The 20,548-nt window shown below is 41.8% G+C and overlaps 1 protein-coding gene across 2 annotated transcripts in view; it reads left to right on the plus strand.

The window, feature by feature from the left end:
- Window positions 1–20,548, plus strand: part of RBM33 (RNA binding motif protein 33) — a 109,390-nt gene that overhangs the window by 21,533 nt on the left and 67,309 nt on the right. The window contains exons 4-7 of one of the 2 annotated variants that reach the window (XM_065939565.1): window positions 472–548; window positions 2,568–2,877; window positions 6,433–6,549; window positions 18,580–18,751. In XM_065939565.1, coding sequence (XP_065795637.1) covers window positions 472–548; window positions 2,568–2,877; window positions 6,433–6,549; window positions 18,580–18,751 — 676 coding nt within the window. The remainder of the gene's footprint in view (window positions 1–471; window positions 549–2,567; window positions 2,878–6,432; window positions 6,550–18,579; window positions 18,752–20,548) is intronic. The other variant, XM_065939566.1, reaches the window with a different exon arrangement.

A 20,548-nucleotide genomic window follows, 5' to 3' on the forward strand; every position in this document is an offset into this window, starting at 1 on the left:
CTGGACAAACCAGAGATTTATTTTAGTCTCTTACCATTTCAGTTGGGCAGTCTAGTTATCTAAAATCTGCTTTTTTCTAAAATTCCACTGTTTTTTCCTTTTTTTATGTTAAATTTAATCAAATCTTAAGGATACCATTTTTTTGGTATGATAAGAAAAAATTGTTTATATCATACTGCGAAAGGACTTGTCCTTTTTTGTCTCCTTTGTTAGAGTTATAATATGATCCTTACGCTTGCTTCTGCTATGCTTACTTAACCGAGCATCTAAAAATTAGTCTGGGGGAGTTAACTAGTATGCCATATGTAGAACCTTGACTGTTACTGGCTATATCAAACTGAGAAAACTTTGTGAATGGCAAATGTTTTAATAACAAGGTTAGAAATAATCCAGTCAATGTAATTTTGCACTTTTGTAACAAGTTTTCTTATGGAAGTGACATGCATTAATTAGATTTCTTGCTTTAATTAGAATCAATCGGATTTGTCAGATGAAGAGCTAAATGATGATCTCCTACAGAGTGATAATGAAGACGAAGAAAATTTCTGGTACTGAATATTATCTCATTAAAAATGTTCTTTGTTTAAATTTCTAGTAACTGATTTATAATTATAGCAGGATATAAAAGATAATGTACTGTATCTTTACCATATGATTATATTCTAATATATTAATAGACTAATTACTATATTAATATAACTGATGTGGAAGCAGTATGTGTTTTACCATAAATAGATCAACTGGTTAAAATCATTGCTGGTCCTGCATTTAATAACCTGTGAACTCTGTTGAGTGCAGGTTATGGAAGTTCCAGATAGGTTTGTACTGCTGTTTTTTAGAGAATCCCTTTATTTGGATGGGGGCAGTGGCCTCTGACTCAGTAATGTTGGTTCCAGTTTGATGTTGCTGTGATTGTGTTCATTTTAGACATTTTTTACTTACGCATATCAGTTAGCTAAATTGTCATTGTGTAAATTCCTGTGGACTGTATGCTAGACTGTCTGGATATAATTGACGTGGTCAGTTTGGGCTGCCGTAACACGATATCGTCACTGGTGGCTTGTGAGCCGCAGATACTTCTCACAGTTCTGAGGGCTGGGAAGTCCAGGGTCAAGGTGCGGCCTGGTTGGGTGCCAGTGAGGCCCCCGACCCTCTCACTGTGTGCTCATGTGGCTGGTGGGTGGGCGGGAGCCCTCTGGGGTCCCTTTCATAGGGCACTGATCCCATTCACGAGCTTCCACCCTCACGGACTCGGCATCTCCCAACGGCTGCACCTGCAGACACCATCACACTGGGCGTTAGGACTCCACACATCAGTGATGGGGGGGATGCAAATATTCAGTGCATGGCATTAGAGAACATCTTTCTCTTGACTAAGAGCTTGTAATAGTAAGCTCTGTTATAAAAAGAGGAAGAGGTATTTACTCTTGTTAAGTGAAGTAATTCTTTTCAATTTTATGAGGAAACATTTATTGTGAAAATAAAGACACTTCTTGTGTATAAATGTAATTAACAAATAGATGCTATTTATTGAGTTGTAGATGTGTAATAGATATATTTTAACATAAAGAAATTTTTATGGGTAACAGTAAGTTTTATTAATTCTACCAGTTATTTGTTTCCCAATTTTATTCTCTAGTATCATTATTAGATTTTGATCTTTTGAATTACATTGCCCTTGAAGTATACTTTTTAGGAGTTTTTAGCCATGTAGTATCTTCACGTGTGTGTGGAATGTTCAGTTTTTTTGTTAGGATTGTATACTTAATGGGTGCAAACTTAGAGTTAGCCCTAAAACCTTGCCCTTTAAATGTTGTTATTATGCACCTTAATTGTTTGACATTGGTCTGTTGTGATTTAACAGGTGGAATATATTTTTTTTTTCAGTTTTAAAATTGCCTTTGTTTATTTCACTCAGAAATTAACTATTTTTTAAAAAATTTGAGGCTAGTATAAACTTGATTTAGATAAACATTGAAGTGTATTTACACGCTGACTTTTAATGTTTTGATTTTTTAAAATACGAGTTTTTAGTTGGCATCATAGATTTAAGAAAGCTCTTACAGTTCTGTCAGTGTGGGGAGGATATATGTAGACCTACGGCTGATTCATGCTGTGTGGCAGAAACCAGCCCAGCATTGTAAAGCGCTTATCCTCCCAAGTAAGAAAGTGAATCCATGATTTTTCAATTTAGAGAGGATTGCTCCTAGTTTTACTTGGATGTCTTAGAAAATGGACACCGCCCTTTTCATTCTGAAAGATAGAATGAAAAGTGGTCTGTTTTCGGTTCTGGACTTTGGCCGGGTAGACCTGTTTCTCACGGTTGGCCTGATTCTCCTGCTCAGGTTGCGGGAGTGATGATGGTGCGGGCGCTCCGTGCGGCAGGAGTCTGGCGCTGGCTGAGTGTGGCACGTGCGTCTCATGTGTGGCCACTCTTGTGGTCTGTGCACATTCCCCAGTTGGTGAGCCGGCTTCTTGCTGGCCTCTGATAGCCACTAACTCTCGTGATGGTTTAGCTTTGCGCTCCACTCCAGCTGCCTGCCTTTCTGTGTTTCTGTCCTCTGTAGCGCTCAGGATGTCACTATCAGCCTGACGGCCACGTCAGACATGGTCACGTCGTTTGAGATGTCTGACACCAACGACCAGTCTGCAGAGCAGGAGTCCGAGTATGAGCAGGGCGAGGATGAGCTCGTCTATCACAAGTCGGGGGGGTCTGAGCTGTATGCTCACGAGTACCCCGAAGAAGGGCCGTATGAGGGCCACGACGCCGAGCTCCCGGAAGACCACATTGAGTATGTGGAGGGGCCCGAGGAGGAGCCGCTGTACAGCGACGAGGTCCTGGACATCGAGATCAATGAGCCCTTGGACGAGTTCACAGTGAGTCGCTCTCCTTTGTGTGGCCGGAGATAACGTGGCTGCCTGGGCATGGGTTTCTAGACTGATTTGAAATCTATTTCCCTCCCCTGGGAGGGAGGGAAATTAGACCTTATTATCACTGTCTGCCAGTTTCTTTATCTGAGCTATGACAAAGTTTGTGTTGACAGCTTGTTTGGCCGGAGCGAATGCTCCTTTGTCATTGTGGAAGGCTGCACAGAATTGTGACCTTGAGGATTGCACCCTAAGGAAGAAAACAGCTTTGTGTGGTGGAGATACACTGTCAATTGTTAGAAGTACTTAATGCAGAGCTTTTATCCAGGCTTTAGACAAGATCTGATAAAGTCCTTCTAAGGTGAAAAGATTATTGACCTGCTAAAGACATCTTTAAGGTGCTAATATTCCAGAGTGATTGATGTCCTGCTCATTCATCCTTTTTTGTAACTGAGAACTGTCTAAACATGAATAAAGAGATTGGAGGTTAGTTTAGGAAATGTCACACACAATTTGTTATCTGTAATCAGGAAGCAGAGATTGTGCTGATTTTTATTTCAGAAAGGTGGTTTTGGTAGGTAGGGGTTTTTTTTTTTTTTTTTTTTTTAAGGTTGAACAGTCAAAAAGAAAAAGGTATTAGTGAAAGATCATCTGTCTTAATGATTCCTTATTGGGAGAGATTTGTTTATGAAATAAGCACTTAGTGAAATTCTGTTGGAAGGGTGAGATTTCCGCAGATGCAGTAGGATCTTAGGGTTTTCAGCATGCTGGGCTCCTGTGGTGCTGTCTTGGGGGCTGCTGGGATGGGGTGTGGTTCAGCAGATTTAGGGCGCGAATTCTGCCTTTATGTTTTCATTCAGAGTAAATGACTTTTCATTTGAGGAAAATATGTGTGTGTGTGTGTGTGTAGTTTTGAAAGAGATTGTTTATATGGAGCCTTAGAATATTTAGTCCCAGACATGGTTGTGTTTCCATATCTCAGTAGTTATTTTTAAGATTTGATTCTTTTTGAGTGCTTTCTCTTTAGTAGACGTAATCACGAAAAGATGTGTGTAGTTTTGGTAAACAGAGTCGTATAAGAGGCATTGTGAGTCCTTGTTCTTTCGACAACTCTGTAATGGTCTGTTTTGGTAATAAACCCTACAGTAGTGTGGACTCGTGTTTATAGTGTGTTCATGTACTGTGTTAAAGTGAGACGCTAGTTTAAAATGGTCCTTAAAAATTAGGCCAAAATCTTTTAAAACTGTGCCCAAGTATCTGCTGGTTAGTGTTGTGTTACCTCTACTACTCATCCCTAAGTTGAGGTGATTGGTCAGTATCCCTTGTAAGTTCAGCATTTCAACAGATCCTTACCAGTGTGGAAGCAGTGGGGACAGGAGAATCGCTGAAACATGAAGCGTGGCCCCTGCCTTCTGAGGGCTTAGAATTTAGGGGAACAGTCGCTGTGTGGGAAGCGCTTGGTGGTGCCTGCACACGGTCACAGAAGACGCCCCTCTCTCGGGTGTTCTCGCAGAGTTTGTTGTAAAGAGGATTTCTAGTAAGTGAGGAATTTCTCTCTCTTGTTTTCCAAACTTGGAGTTACATTTAAGCTCCTCATTGTATAAAATCCAACTTAAACCATCTGACATCTTGTGCCTAAGATTTAGGTATTGAAAAAAATGTGCAAATTCAATACAGTCACAATACTTATCTACGTTAAAATTAATCTTTTCAGAATTAAAAAATTCTGGAAGTTTACTTAAGAATTCTGAATGTCTCTAAATATTTTTATAGAGAGTTATAAAGTTTAAAGGTGAGGTGAAGGTCAGTATCTTTCTGGAGCAGTGTCAGCCCCCCTCAGTATATCTAGGTTTATGTGCATGCTCTTTCTTTTCTTCCCGGTTTAAGATTTCCTGTTTCTTCTTGATAGTTGTCACAGTAGACTCGGGCACTGCCTCCTCTTTGCATGGGGAGGGAAGAACGCACTCCAGCTGTGAAATGCCTTCTCAGCTCTGTGGTGAGGGCCTCTTCCTGTGTTCTTAGGCCGCCACTGGGGCACGGGTTGGTTAGTTAGTCATTATTAGACTAAGGGACATGTGAGTCGGTTGCGTCCCTGAATGTCCCCGAGGTATTTTAGTTTATTAAATGGTGTATTTAACTGTGGTTCGTGTCCTGGTTAGGCTGTGTTGGCTCATACACTGGGGCTGGAATTGAGCTGTCTGCTGATCCCGAGTGTGTTCTATCTGAGCTCACGCAGGCCAGATGGAGGGATTCTGTAACTGGGAGTAGAATTATAATATTGCAGAATGTTACAACTAGAAGGGACACTTACCTGAAAAGTTGATAGTAAACTGTAGTGTTCTTTCCTGTCATACTCAAAAGTAGTTTTTTTTTTTTTTTTGACTTGCTGTCCTGATCTTGAGAAGGTGAATTGAGATTTGATATAAAAACTTGTGTTCTTGTATTAGGAAGAGATGTAGATTCTTTATTATTCAGCAGGATATTAGAACATTGTCAGGTGCTGCTGAGCATAACTAGATTTAGTGCCTTTAAAGTTAGCATAGATTGAGATTTTGTAAAGCAGCGTTCTGTAAAAACAGCTTTAGATTGGGAATTTGTGTAACAGGTAGCGGATTTTTGTTTCCCGGTGAGAATTCCGTGGGGTGGACTGTGCTCCCTTGTCTGTTTGCTTGCTTGCTTCTTACGGCCTTTGAAATCTGAGCAGTCCTGCTCTCTGCGTCGTCGTGGGTAATGCTGGCTGCCCTTTGAGGTGGGACGGTAGCAGCTCCTTGGGGAGTAAAATGCAGCGTGTAGGGGCGGCCTTGAGAGACCGTCGGGGGCCTCGGGTGCTCCCCACCCCGTGTGCTGCTGCAGTTCTCTGCGGCGGGGCTGCTGGGCCCCCGCCTTGTAACTGTCGATGGTTCACTGTAGCTGGTGGCCAGGGGCGCGGCTAAGTTGAGCTCCCCTGGAGGGGAGCCGTTACACGTAGTAATGCCTGTTGGAGCCCTCCTTTCCTTGCAGTTTGCCGGCTTCCTTCCCTGTGTTTTTAAGAGCTGCCTGCCTGCTGCTGTGCTCCTTACATTCCATGCAAACCTGAGATCGTCCTTCTAACTCAAAGGCGTGGCTGATGGAGAAACTAGTTCTAACGTGCAATTTTAACGCAGCGCCTGTGTTGAATTGAATTGCCCATACTTTTGTTGTCTTCTATTGCTGTAAAAATAGTTCAGGTTGGGCGTGATTCCAGCCCCATTGCTGTGCTGAGCTGCTCTGTGCAAGCACACGCACATTTTCTTTTTTAAGATTACGTCTCCTGTTGATTTTGGGAAGAGCTGTGTGTCGCGGGGTCCCTGGAGGTTGAGGTCCATGCCACTCCCCGTACCGACCAGGCTGGCATACCGCGCTTTGCTCTCATTGACGCCTAGGGGAGGTCCCATTCTGGTTTTGTGCTGAGTGCTTTTCTGCTCAGATGGTCATTGGCATAGTACAGTTTGCTAACATAGCTAAGCATGAGTCATGAAGATGAAAAGTGCTTAAAAGCCCTAAAGCAATGTGAGAAAAACTTATTTTCTGTTTAATGGCTGTTAGGATGAAGAATACTTGCAGGCTTGTGGGCAACAAGGGATGAAAGAGCAGGAAGACTGTGTTGCTGAAGAGGAATTAGATGAGATTACTGATTCCCAGGTTGATCCTGAAACTGAAGAGGTATTTGTTCATCTTTTTAAAGAGTCCAAAAGTTTGCTAGTTTTTGTTTTTCCCTTCCGTATTTAAAATGAGCATCTTTTTAATGTTGGTGAAAAGTTAATACATCTCCTCTTTGAAGTATGAGTGTAGTTAAAAAAGCAGAAACCAAAATGCCTGAGCTTGCAAGAATCTTTGGACAGTGACTTCTGGTGAGCTGTGTTCTCCAGATAGATGTCTGCCCTTTGAGTGTTGGGATGTCGTACCTGTTTTATAGGGTGTGGGTAGGAATCTTGAAATGCGCAGTATATGTTAGTGCTTTGAAAGAAGTACTGGGATTATCTTAAGTTAATTAGCATCAGTTAAATTTGACCATTATTCAGAAGATACTGCAGAGCTCCCTGGATTTAGGTGCTGTGTTAGGTATCAAAGAAGCGGATGATTGAGAAGCTTGGTTCTTGTGCTCACAGAACTTGCAGTCTGTGGGAGAGAAAGAAAATGGGGGAGAGAAGACGAGGGCACATTCCAGTGAGGGAAAGGTAGAAGACCTGCTGGGAGAGAGGCTCAGGGGCTGCTCTGAGAACCCGCACCGGGGCCTCTCTGGTTGGGTGTGTGTCTTGAGGATGGGTTGGGGTGTTGAGACTTTATGGAAGAGGTAACCTTGCATGAAGCACATCTGGAGAACTCCGTGTTGTCAGGACAGATTGGGGTGTGCTGTGAGGTGGAGGCCGGTGAGTTCTGTTTTCCAACCTTAGAATGTTGACCCATGGGTGAAGCGTGTAAGCCATGAAGTCATTCTGTAGTCTTCGAACTTGGTGGTTTAAGATTTTTTTTTTTCTTCTTAATGTTTTTTCTCAGTTATTTGCCTTAATACTTTCCCCCTTTTCCCCAAGAGGTCATGAAAAGTGATATTTCACTGGCTTAGGTCATTTACATTAGGTCTTAACAGCAGTGTCTTATGAACTCAGTATACAAAGCATTACCCTTTCTTTTCCCTAATATAATGGGATGACAGAGTATGTGGACATGTACAGACACTTTCTGGGACACTTAGTGCTCTTCCCCACTAAGCTAAATTTGATTTTTCTTTTTGTGCTTTCTCTCTCTTTTGCTCTTTGAAATAATTTGAAACTTAGAGAAAAGATAGAAGAAGAGTAGAAACATCGCTTTGCCCAGATTCTTCAATTGTAGACAGATATATTTAGCCAAAGGAACCAAAGCTAAAGAAATGTTAAGAAGTGGTTCTCCTATTGATAACTGCTCTGTTCTGAGTACTGAGCCCCCGCCTCCAGGTTCAGGGAGACCGATTCACGTGGGTCGTGCTTAGCGCCGTGTCCTGTGTGCTCACTGCCCAGTGCAAGGCCAGTAAGAGCCTCGGTTAGGTCTGAGAGAGAGCTGACAAGTCGTTACAGGACAGTGTGTGGGTGGGGGCCGGATGGAGGTGGCTGTGGGGGTCATTCTGAGGGTGAGTAGCTGAGAGGGAAACTGAGGCACCCAGTGCCCGTCAGTTAGTTCATGGCCTCTTCATTAATTTGTAAGACTCTGTAGTGGGAAAATTAATTCCATTGATTTTTTTTCCTCTGTAACTTACTCTTTCAATATTCTAGGTAATACTTCTCTTTACTCTTACTACACAATAACATATTGTGTTTGTAGTATATTTTAGAGTGAGAAAAGGTTTTGTAGGTTTTAATCTTTAGATGATCTCTGGAAATATAAACCATTTTATTGTAAAGCAGTTGAATAATAAGACTTCTAATAGGTGTTACACTTTAGCTTGAGTGCCTTCTGGAACTGACAGAGGGTATGACTTGTAGATTTAGATATTTCAAACTTTGGTTCCTGAGCTGTATTCATTGAAATATTGAAGCAAAAGTGGGTTATTATTTAAAAATGGTAATCGTTCCTTCCATTTTCATGTCTTCTGAACAGAGAGATTCAGGGAGAGAGAGAGGTGTCTTTGGAGGAACATTAATGATCAGTCCCAGCCCATAAAGTAAATGAACTTGTGACATGCATGAATTAATATGATAATATCTCAGACATATTAGTACTTAGGAATGCTTAATCACTGGGGCAGAAGTTAGACCCCTTCCTTGAACCTTCTGCCAGTATTGATCTGAGATTAGTTAATACCAGATTTTACATGTACTCAAAGAAAATGTTTGAATAATAGTGTACTAGCTTTAGGCTCACCTTCGAAACAGAAAAGTCACCAAATAGTACAAGTGTATTTCTCACTAACGTCAAAAAATTCCCCAAAGCATTTCAGATCTGGTGTTGGCCTCCCCAGGCAGCCTGGTGCCCAGGCTTCTTCAGACTTCGTGCAGTTCTGGGGCTCTGTGCTTGCCGTGGTCCACATCCAGGAAGTGGATTGCAGTGAGGCTGAACGGGCCCGTGCCCACTGTTTGAGGAGACATCCCAGAGTTCTCAAACAGCACTTCATAAACGTCTCATTAATTACTCACTAGTCACATGGCTGTACCTCACTGCAAAGCAGGCTGGCGAATATAGTGTTTTATTAGGTGACAGCATGTTCAGCTAACGTTGGAAGTTTCATGATTAAGGACATCATAGAGAACGGGGAAAAAATGCACACCAAGTTGTTTTGGTTTTACTCTACTGTTCTTGGTGTTACGCCTTTTTAAGCCATAAAGGAAAAGAATAATTTTATCATACACAAATACCCCAAAACAGTATAAACAAGTTCAGAGTAATGTATTTAGTAAAGTTAATGTATTCGGTGTGTTCTGTATATACAGATGAGCACTCCTGTAAAAAGAAGGGCAAAAAAAATGTGAGAAGGTAATACAAAAATAAGACAGATGATTACTAAGTGTATAAAATATATTTAATAAAATTAAGGCAGTTGTGAATTCTAACCTATCTTAATATTGGCCAAAGTAAAAATCCTGGTCAGGTATTTATTCTACTGGAGGACTACCTTGGAGATGGGAAACAGTCTTCCACAGTTCTCTCATGTCTGTGCATGCTTGGGGAGGAGGGCACTGACTGCCTTTTGTTCCTGTCTTTTCAAGGAAAGACGTGTCTTTCTCTGGAGCAAGGAGCAGGCCTGCTTTGTGCTCATGGTAACAGTCCCCTGAACTCAGGTCCCCCCATAACATGGCTCCCTTTGTGCAGGGTCACCTGATCCTCTTCGTCTGAGAGCCGGCTGGGAACTGGGGCTCAGGGAGATGGCCCCCAGATGACACTGCTGTCGTTAAGAGTAGTAAATTGTCCTAGTCTGTGACTAGGAGTGTCGTGCCTTCTCATAGCCTCCATGAAACAGTGGCAGGCTTACCTTATTAGCCTGCAAGAAGGGTAAAATTGCAGACCCTTCACTGTTTGTGATAGTATCAAAAGCCTGAAAGTCCTTTGGCTCCGAAGTTCCAGGTTGATGAAGTTATCCAAGGGTTAACCTAAGATGTGCTCAAGGATACATGTACCAGCTGTTTGTCTTGAAAACAAGTGGACCCAGGGTAGATTTTTCTGCAGGGTTAAATGAATGATGGTCAGGGGACTACATGTTCCTAAAGGATGCCCTTGCCCTCTTGGACATGAAAAGAGACTTGTGATGTGTGAATTGAAAAGAGCAAGCTGGTGGAGTTCCTCCCCTAGGTCCTCCATAGCTGTGTATGTCTAAACGTGTGTGTGTATATGTGTGTGTGTCTCAACATGTGTCTGGGAGGATCAAGACAATTGGTGATAGTGGTCACCTCTGGATGGTGGGATTATTATATATTTTATACATCAAATACTTTAAAATATTTTGCCATGAATAAGATAACTTTTGTGAACAGGGAAATACAGAGTGGTTAAAATTTAACCCTTGGTAATTTGGAAGGCAAAGAACTGGAATGTGTTTGTTTAATTCCTGTGATTTCTAGTTGATATTAACCCTAACTTGAAATCCCATCTTAATGGTGATTTTCTGTATGTACGTTTTTATAGAGAAAGAAGTAAACTCTCAGCCAGATTACATAGTTTATCTTTTTTTATACTGTCTGTTAAGACGTATATTGTTTGCTTTTTCTTCTAAGATGTATGTCCCATAGTTTTAAACAAAATATTTCAAAAACTTTTTTTTAAAAGTTACACATTTTTCTTATGCTCTGCCCTTGACTGCTGGTTTGTTTACCTTGTTTGTGTTTCTTGGTTTTGTATTGATGGAAACTTCTTTGTATTGCTCTTTGCTTTCAGGTCTTAGTAGTCCTTCCTGGAGGCAGGTAATATGCTGGACTTCGTCCTGGCAACACATGTTTTGGTGGTGTTTTCCTCCTCATACTGGTATCACTGAATGTCCGTCAGAGAGATCATTGTTGAGAACTTGTATCCGTGGTACTTTTGTAGGTGCTGGGAGTGAGTGTTACATATTATTTCAGTAACTTTTGGTAAGCTTTGCTTTTGGAGGGCTGTCCTCCTGTCTTTTTTAGACATATAAATAAATTATGTAGTCCTCATGGGAGAGCAGCAGTTTTATTTTTCCACATACACCTGTGTTCTGGTGTCTTTCTAGTTTTTTGACTCATTTTCTTGGAATTAACTGCAGGGTGTTGCTGAACCAAACCTTTGCACTCCACCTTGTGTTGCAGTGTGCATGCTCTGGGTTGCTTAAAACGGAGGTGGAAGGCATATTGCAATTTTCTCAGAGTTATGTTTAAGTACACATTAGAATCTGAATTATGGAAATAAAAGGTAATTTCTGTTGAAAAGTCTATTTTTGGTGATTCCTTTTATTTAACTAATGTTCCTTCTTGGTTAATACAAAAAAAAAAAAAAAACCACTGTACTTGAAACAAGCTAGAAAGATCTCATTATAAAAACTAACTCTTGAGCCTTTCTAATTATACAGTCTTGTCAGTGCCAGTGATGCTTCTGTCTTCAAACGTGGTTACAAAGGTTTGCTATTTGATAGTTGTGGCTTGAACAGGTGAGAAGTTTAAATAACATCTTTGCACCATTTAAAATTGAAATACTTTAAAAATTGTGGTAACATTTGCATTCAGTAGTATTTACATCTGAGGTATACAGTTTAGTGTATACTCAAAGAGCAAAAAAGATCTTCACGACCCAGATAATCACGATGATGTGGTCACCAGCCTTGAACCAGACATCCTGGAATGTGAAGTCAAGTGGGCCTTAGGAAGCATCACAAAGAGCAAAGCTAGTGGAGGTGATGGAATTCCAGTTGAGCTATTTCAAATCCAAAAAGATGATGCCGTGAAAGTGCTGCACTCAATATGCCAGGAAATTTGGAATACTCAGCAGTGGCCACAGGACTGGCAAAGGTCAGTTTTCATTCCAAAAGAATTCCTAAAGAGCCTCTTGATGAAAGTGAATGAGGAGAGTGAAAAAGTTGGCTTCAAACTCAACATTCAGAAAACTAAGATCATGACATCAGGTCCCATCACTTCATGGCAAATAGATGGGGAGACAGTGGAAACAGTGACAGACTTTAGTTTTTTGGGCTCCAAAATCAGTGCAGATGGTGACTGCAGCCATGAAATTAAAAGACACTTGCTCCTTGGAAGAAAAGTTATGACCAATCTAGACAACATATTAAAAAGTGGAGACATTACTTTGCTGACAAAGGTCCGTCTAGTCAAAACTGTGGTTTTTCCAGTGGTCATGTATGGATGTGAGAGTTGGACTATAAAGAAAGCTGAGTGCCGAAGAATTGATGCTTTTGAACTGTGGTGTTGGGGAAGACTCTTGAGAGTCCTTTGGACTGCAAGGGGATCCAACCAGCCCATCCTAAAGGAAATCAGTCCTGAATACTCATTGGAAGGACTGATGTTGAAGTTGAAACTCCAATACTTTGGCTGTCTGATGTGAAGAACTGACTCATTTGAAAAGACCTTGATGCTGGGACAGATTGAAGGCGGGAGGAGAAGGGGACGACAGAGGATGAGATGGTTGGATGGCATCACCGACTCAATTGGATATGAGTCTGAATAAACTCCAGGAGTTGGCGATGGACAGGGAGGCCTGGCATGCTGTGGTTCATGGGGTTGCAGAGGGTTGGACACAACTGAGTGACTGAACTGAACTGAGAGTTCAGTGATTTGATAGATGTGTACACCCAAGTTACCCTCATTATCCCCGAAGATTCCCCCTTGTTTGTTTCTCGTCAGTCTTGTCTCCTCTCAGAGGTGAGCCATGTCCTAAGTTCTGTTTATTTAGTCTTTCCTAGTCTAGAACTAGCATTGCCGACTCAATAGATGAGAATTTGTGCAAACTTCAGGAGATAGTGGAGGACAAAGGAGCCTGGGGTCGCGCAGTCCATGGGGTCGCCAAGAGTCAGACAGCTTAGCGCCTGAGCAGCAGCCGTCTAGATCTTCACGTGAATGTGGTCAGTGATGGTATGCTGTGTGTCTAGCTTTTTTTGGCCACCATAATGTTTTTTGAGGTTCATTCAAATAGTTGTTTATGTCTGTAATCAACAGTTCATTCCATTTGATGGACATACCTTATTTGTTTTCTCTTGATAATAGGTAATATTTGGGTGGTTTTCAGTTTTTCTGTTATCATGAATAACTAAAAGAGCTTATTTTACATATGGTTTTGTGGATGTATCTTTTTTTCCTGTAGTATTAAGTAGAAGTGGTACTACTGAAACAGGGTAGAAGTACGTTTAATGATATAAGAAACAGCCAAATGGTGTTCTTAAGTGTTTGTACTGTTTATCCTCCCGCTGGTCATACATGAGAGTCTCAGTTCTCCCACGTGTCTGTGTTGGTGCCATTATTTGTCTAAAGGCTCTCCTTCCCCGCTGAGTTCCTTGGTGCTCACGTGAGAGTCGGTTGCCCGTTGAAGCCTGAGTCTCTCTGGAATCCCCGTTTTGCCCCATCGCCAGTACTGCGCTGTCTTGGTTACTGTGGTGTGAAATCAGGTAGTGTGGTCCACCGGTTGTGCTGCCTTTTCAGGGTTGTTTTGGCAATCTAAGTCCTTTGAGTTCTGTATATAAATTCTGTAATTGACTTGTCAGTGTCTATTAAAAATCTGGTTGGGATCTTTTTTTGAACATTGCATTGTATTTTTAGTCAAATTGGGGGAAAACTAGCATTTTTATAATCACATTACCTGTTAATAACCACGGGCTTCCCTGGTGGCTCAGCTGGTAAAGAATCTGCCTGCAGTGGGTTCCAGCCATGGGTTGGAAGATCCCCTGGAGAAGGGGAAGGCTGCCCACTTCAGTGTTCTGGCCTGGAGAATTCCGTGGACTGTGTAGGCCATGGGGCCACAGAGGGACATGACTGAGCAGCCTTCACTTTCAATCACTCAACTGATGTTTGGCATTGGGCAGGTCACTTAATACTCCCTTGCCTTAGTTTCCTTTTCTGGAAAAGTTATAACCAGTCAATACAGTTCAGTGATTTGATACATACGTACGTCCAAGTTACCCTCATCATCAGATTCCTGCCTGTTTTCTTTGGTCAGTCCTGACTCCTCTCAGGCGAGCAGTGTCCTTAGTTCTGTTTATTTAAATTAGTCTTTCCTGGTCTAGAATAGGAAAGTGAGTAACCACAGTCTAATGGTTCTCACTTGTCTTTTTATTTCATTCTTTGCTTTGTTGACCTTCAGTACTGTGTGGAATAGAAACATTGAGGGCATTTGTTTTTGGTTCATTCTTCATGGTAGGGGTAAAATACTTAGTATTTTATCAAGTAAGTAGTATAAGCTGCCTGGAGGTTTTTCAGTCAGATTGAAGAAATTCTTTTCTATGTCTAGTTTGCTGAGTTTTTGTTTTAATCAGAAATAAGTGTTGAATTTTGTCAGTGCTTTTTCGGCTCCTATTGAGATAATCTTGTGACTTTCATCCCTTGTTTTTTTAATGTGCGTGAAATTGACTTTAATAACTATTAACTAAAAGAAAACAACAACAACTATTAACTATATTCTGGACTTCTGTTTTGCAGATTTTTCCATTAATGTCCTCTTTCTCTTCTGGCATCCAGTCCAGGGTACCACATTGTTGTCCCGTCTCCTCTGGTCTGTGGTGGTTTGTAGGTCTTCCCTTGAGTTCCACAACCTGAACAGTCTAAAGAAGTGTACTGCCCAGGTGTCCCGTGGAATGTCTTCTAACTGGCCTTGTCTGGTGCTTTTCTCATGGTTAGACTGGGGTGATGGAGTTTTTGGAAAGAATACCATGGAGGTTAGGTGTCCTCATGGAGGTTAGGCAGTGTGAGCCTTGGTCAAGTGCTGAGGTAGCCTTGGTGGCCAGGTGAAGATTGTAATTCTGTGACGTTCTTTCACTTTCTTTACTCTACTTTAGCACCCAAGGTGAGAGAGAGGGACTTAAGCACCACCTCTGGAGAAGGAGACTGTGTACATATATTTAGAATTCTTCTTGAAGGGAGATTTGTTAAATTAACTGATTTTTGGATGTTAAATCAACCTTATGCTTCTGGCTAAACCTTCACTTGGTCATGACTTGTTTTCCTGTTTTGTTGGATTCCATGTGGACAGAGAAGCCTGGGGTGCTAGAGTCCACTGGTCCCAAACAGTTGGACACTACTTAGTGATGGAACAACATGTACTTTTATTTTATTAAGCAATTTTGTGTCTGTGTTCATGAACAAAATTGGTCTGCAGTTTTCTTCTCTTGTAATTTTTGCACAATTTATTAATAATTGCTAGTCTTTTCAGTTTGTAAGTTTTAACTCTCGGTGGAATTAGAATTGATTTTTATTTATGGTATAGAATTATTCTCTATCAAATATTTTGTAAGCTCTAAAAACTTTTGGAAAGTTTTTAGAAGCAGTGTTCTGTATAGCTTTCTATTTCAGAGAATTACCCAGTCCCCGCCCCTCAGATTTGGGATGGAATTTTGAATTTTCTTTCAAAAACTGAGATCATAAGTTCATGTCAGAGTTAGCTAGAGAATGTAACAAAATATGTAAGTCTGTGTCTCCTGCCTCTTAGAGTTTCTAATTATGTATGTATGTTCAGACTTTGGTGGACTTGTCTATTTTGTAAAGAACTTTCATGATGATTTTCATATGCATCCTCTGTTAAGTATTACAAATACATCTTTCAGGTTTTTAAGATAATTAAATAGCTAAAAATCAAACCTTTGAATATTTTTGGCAGTGTCTATATAAATGAAGTCAGAATCAGGGTAACTTAATTTTTATATTGTTACCCAGCACTGCCCTTCAGTGGAATTTTACTTGTGAATGGAATATTGTGAATATTTGTGAATATTCCATTCTTAAGTATTTCTCTGCAGAGAAAGTCAACATTATGGCAGAAAGGTAAGTTAATTCTAAGTACACGGCCAAAGAAGATGCCATTTTTTTGAGACTAGTATTTAGAGTAAGAGGTAGTGACCAGTGGCTGAAACAGTGAGTCTAACTTAGTGTTGCCAGGTGACCTATATTTGAGGCAGCTGAAGCCAGCAGTTTTTCAGTTTCAGCTTAGGGCTTGTGTAATCCTTGATGAAGTTCAAATGGAACTGGACCCTGAGTGCGAACCAAAAGTTTGCATCCTAGGATATTCCGTCTCTCCAAAAGTTGACCTTGTGCCATCCTTTTTGTAGTCAGGCCCTCCCTCTGTTCCTAATCCTCGGTAACCAGTGCAGCTTTTGTCTCTTGGAGAGTGTCACATGTGGAATTGTCGCAGTGTGTCCCCTTTTGAGTGACTTATTGTGCCTTTTGACTTCTGTCATACGGCATGATGCCTTTGTGATTTCATCCCAGTGTTTGTATCGTTCTTCCTCTTTTATTGCTGAAAGAGCGTTCCATAGTTTGGATGTACAACAGTTTGTGTATCCATTCACTGTTGTTTCTATTTTTGGTCATCCAAAATAGAACTGTAAAACTTTCCCTGCAGGTTTTTACATGAACATAAATTTTCATTTTTCCTGAGTAAATATCTAGCAGTGGTAATGCTGGGTCATAGACTAGAATTGTTCATTGATTTGTTTCTGGTAGCCTGTAGTGTTTGTTCCAGAGAAACAGTTTTCAGCTTGTCTTTGTTATATTTAGATTTCTTAGATGGAGATTGTATGTAGAATAAACTGTATTAGTTTCAGTACTGTCATGTTTTACATTAAACTTGCTTGTAAAGTGTTTTAACTGTAACTACTGTTAATGGTTGAATTAAAAATGACTGCTGTAATAAAATCTTTGCTTTATTGGTAGTGATTTCTTTTCCTCCTCGCTGGCCTTGCCACTATAGTGTGGTCTGTGGACCTGCATGTTGGCTTCACCTGGAGCTTGTTGGAAATGCAGAATTTTAGACCCCCACCTGCAGAATCAGAATCTGCATGTTGGCAGGATTCCCAATGATGAGTATAAACCTTCAGTTTGAGAAGCACTGTTCTGGAGCACTAAGAGGTGGAGAAGAAGAATGTTTTGTAATGAGCTGACTGTTCGCTCGGTTTGAGTGTAGTGCAGGATGAACATAGCTGGGTCTATCTCACACGTCATTCCTGTGTGGTTTCAGATGTTCAGTCAGACAGAAGTAATGGTGTCAAACCAGCAAAACCACAGAAAGCCAGTGTCCTGGTGCCTTAAAGTTCTGCAGTACACTGAGTATCAGCATACTGAAAGGTGGTTTTGCAATCATTAGGCTACAAGTTATAGTTTACATTCAGTATTTTATTTTCAGGCATTGATTCTCTACTATAGGGTTTAATAGCAATGAATGTGTGCATTTTTTACACAGAAAATGTTGGGGAAAGAGTCCAAAAAGGTTGTGTCATTTTCTTTCTCTTGCACATTTTCTAGTGAAGTGGTTCATTTTTGTTTCTGTTAAGAGTAAAGGACATGTAAGAATTATGAGTGATGAGACTAAAGGAGCAGTTGTTTTTTTTTTAAGTTTGCAAAAAGCATAAATGAACCTAGCTGTTGGTAGGTACCTATCTTATTACCTGGCAGTAGGTCACTGAGATCTAACATGAGATGAAAGTGATTAGTGTCAGAAGGAACATGAGTTAATACACTAAGAATTGTTGATGAAGAAATTATTGTAGTTTGGGACTAGATTAAACAAAATTTTTGTAGGAATCCTGATACAGTGATGTACAAGATAAAAACTGGTTTTAAGGACTCGACTGGTGGCATAGTGGATAAGAACCCGCCTGCCGATGCAGGGCACACAAATTGGAGACGACCTGCTGCTGGTCAGTTAAGCCCATGTGCCACAGCTGCTGAGCCTGTGCCGTGGGAGCTGCGAGCTGCAACTGCGGAAGCCCGGGCGCCCTAGAGCCCACGCTCCGTAAGGACGAGTGTGTGTACTGCAACAGAAGAGTCGCCCTGCTCACCACAGCCAGAGAAGGCCTGTGCAGGGCAGTGATGACCCAGCACAGCCATAAATAAATGAATGAAAAAAAAACAACCCAAAATTGGTTTTAGTCTGAAGCGAATGAAAAAATAATAGTTTTGTAGTTAATAGTCTGAACCAGAGGTAGAAACTGACAAACCCTGGTCAGTGGGATGAAGTAGAAAGGGGTGAGAAATGAAGCAGGAACGGTTATACAGGCTGAGAGAACCAGAGAAGCCAAGCAACCCAGCAGTGGATTTGGAGCACTTGGCTGCATCGAAAGTCAGAGTAGACGGGTCAGGAGTGCCAGGAAGCGTGGCGCCTGTTTGGTGGGAAGGAATGTGCCGTCATCTAACGGGACCTACGAGGCGGGTTCTGTGCTGGAATCAGGCTCAGGGACTCTAGGGTGAGTTTAATTAACATACTGAGCTTTGTTTAGATCTGAATTAGAGTCTAGGCCAGCAGGGGTGTTTGGAATTCATGTTTGTTCTCTCTTAGAAGTATAAGTAGTTACAATGTATAAGACTTTGGTATATTAACTAGGAGTAGAAATTTGAATTTTTTCTAACATGGTTAATTTTTAATGTTAAAGGTTTTGTCTCCTGGGATCAGTTTAATGTTTCACATGGCTTTATAAATGGGACATTGTGCTGTGTTTTTCCATCTTTATTATAAGAGCTTTTATGTGTGTGCACATGCGTGTGTGCATGACCGTTGTTCAGGGTTTAATTCAGAGGAGTATGAGCTCACTCTCCCTCCTTGCTCTCTTGTCTGTCTGCCATGTAGGGAGGCATGGAGACTTTGGAGCTGCAGAAGGACATGAAAGAAGAGTCGGATGAAGAAGACGATGATGATGAAGAGTCTGGGCGATTGCGCTTCAAAACTGAAAGGAAAGAAGGAACAATTATTAGGCTCTCAGATGTGACTAGAGAGAGAAGGAACATTCCAGAAACTCTGGGTAACATTTTTTACCTGTCTCCCATCCTCCTTCATTCCCATTTCAACTTCCTCTATAGTACTGTTACGATTAATGAAGTAGATAAAAAACAGTTGACTTTATAGACTGTTATGCATGGTGTCCAGAAGCTGGATGGTCTGTGTGAGGTGAGAACTGAGTTAATGGTGCTATAGAAGTCATTCTATAAAAATGACTTGTCTTCTGGATTAAAAAATGTTTGAATAAAATGTTTTTTTTAATAGTTTTCCTTTTGTAGTCCGTGACTTAGACTTGCTCTCATGCATGCTGTGTGGTTCCTGGCTGGCTCTGGGAACTCGACGTCGGGGTGGTGCAGGGTCGTCTCACCCTTCACAGGCTGCCAGGGCTCCCTCTGGACCAGGCTGATTTTACTTTGTCCCTTTTTCCTCATCATAGCCGTGTCTTGTGTGTGTCTCCCTCTGTGCCATTCCTCGGCGTTCAGTGAGACGAGGTGGCTTGTTTGTCGCACTGTCAGTTGCACACGTTGTTCCTTTTGCAGACCCACGGCAGGCTGTTGCTCATGAACAGAGCCTTTTCCAGTGTTACCCTGCCCCTGCTCTTCTGGCGTTCTTTCCAGTGCCCACTGCGAGGAGTAAAGCAGTGGTTCTCAAATTGGAGCAACAGAATCCCCCAGAAGACTTGTTAAGACACATACTTCCGGATGTGCTCTCAGCTGCTCTGATTCAGTAGGTTTAGGGTAAGGCCCAAGAAAGTTGAATTTCTGATGAGTTTGCAGGTAGTGTTGTTCCTGTTGCTCCAAAGTTCACACTTCCAGAACCACTCAGGTACCGTCTCATATTCCAAGGAGTAGGGTGGGAGGGTGGAAGAACAGAGGGTTATACCTGTTCTCCGGTCTTGGTCAAAGTAAAATCAAGAAACCATCAGTTACTACCTTTATTACTTCGTAAAACCGTGATCTGTAGCGACTTGCCATTGGAAGCCTGAGCGTGTGTCTGCAGTGGCAGGAATGAATTCTCCGTGAGAACGCCACGCTCTCAAGGTGCCCACCATAGCAGTGGTGAGCCCGTCTTACCATCTTACATCCTTCGGTGAGGCTTGTGGGGAGACTGACCTGGAGTCTTAGCGTTCTCTATGCCTTTCCCTTTTGCTTTCCTGCTTCTAGCTTTTGGCCCAGGCTCTTCCCTGGACTTTGCTCAGGTTATGGTATTAAGTTGCTTGTTGGGTGAACCTACAGCATAGGCTTCTAAGAAGGACCCGAGAAGTTGGCCTTGGGTAAAAGGAGATGGAGCAAGCTTAGGTCTTAAAACAAGGGGATGGGAAAAAAGGAAAAGTATCGTCAGCAGGAGTGTTGGCAGCGTTATATAACAAGCATACTGGAATAGACATCTCAGTCTTGAACTGGGTAAGACAGACAAGGGAAAGATGGCGCCCCCGGCTGCTCACAGACAGCGTTGGGCCGCGGCTTGTTAGGCAGGAGAGTGCTGTCTTGGGGCGGGGTGCGGTGAAGCCTCCCTTCTGCTTCTGTGTAGCTGGGCTGTGGCTTTATTACATAAATCTGGGAGCCGTACATTTTATCTTAATAACAGTGTTAGCTGCACGTTGTAAGGGTGTGAAGTCAGCTCTCAGACACCGTTAGGAATGGTGGCCTTTGCTCTCTGCAGCCAACTACTTATGGGCTCTGGTGCACTCTATAGATCACCCTCTCTGCACCCCCAGAGCCCCCGCTCCTCCTGTCCCCTGATCCTCAGCTACGGTTATCTCGCCTCTGTTCGCTTGAACTTGACCCAAGCACTGACAAGTTCTGAAGTGTCCGACTTG

The sequence above is a fragment of the Muntiacus reevesi genome, chromosome 6 (assembly GCF_963930625.1).
Source record: "Muntiacus reevesi chromosome 6, mMunRee1.1, whole genome shotgun sequence".
NCBI lineage: Eukaryota > Metazoa > Chordata > Mammalia > Artiodactyla > Cervidae > Muntiacus > Muntiacus reevesi.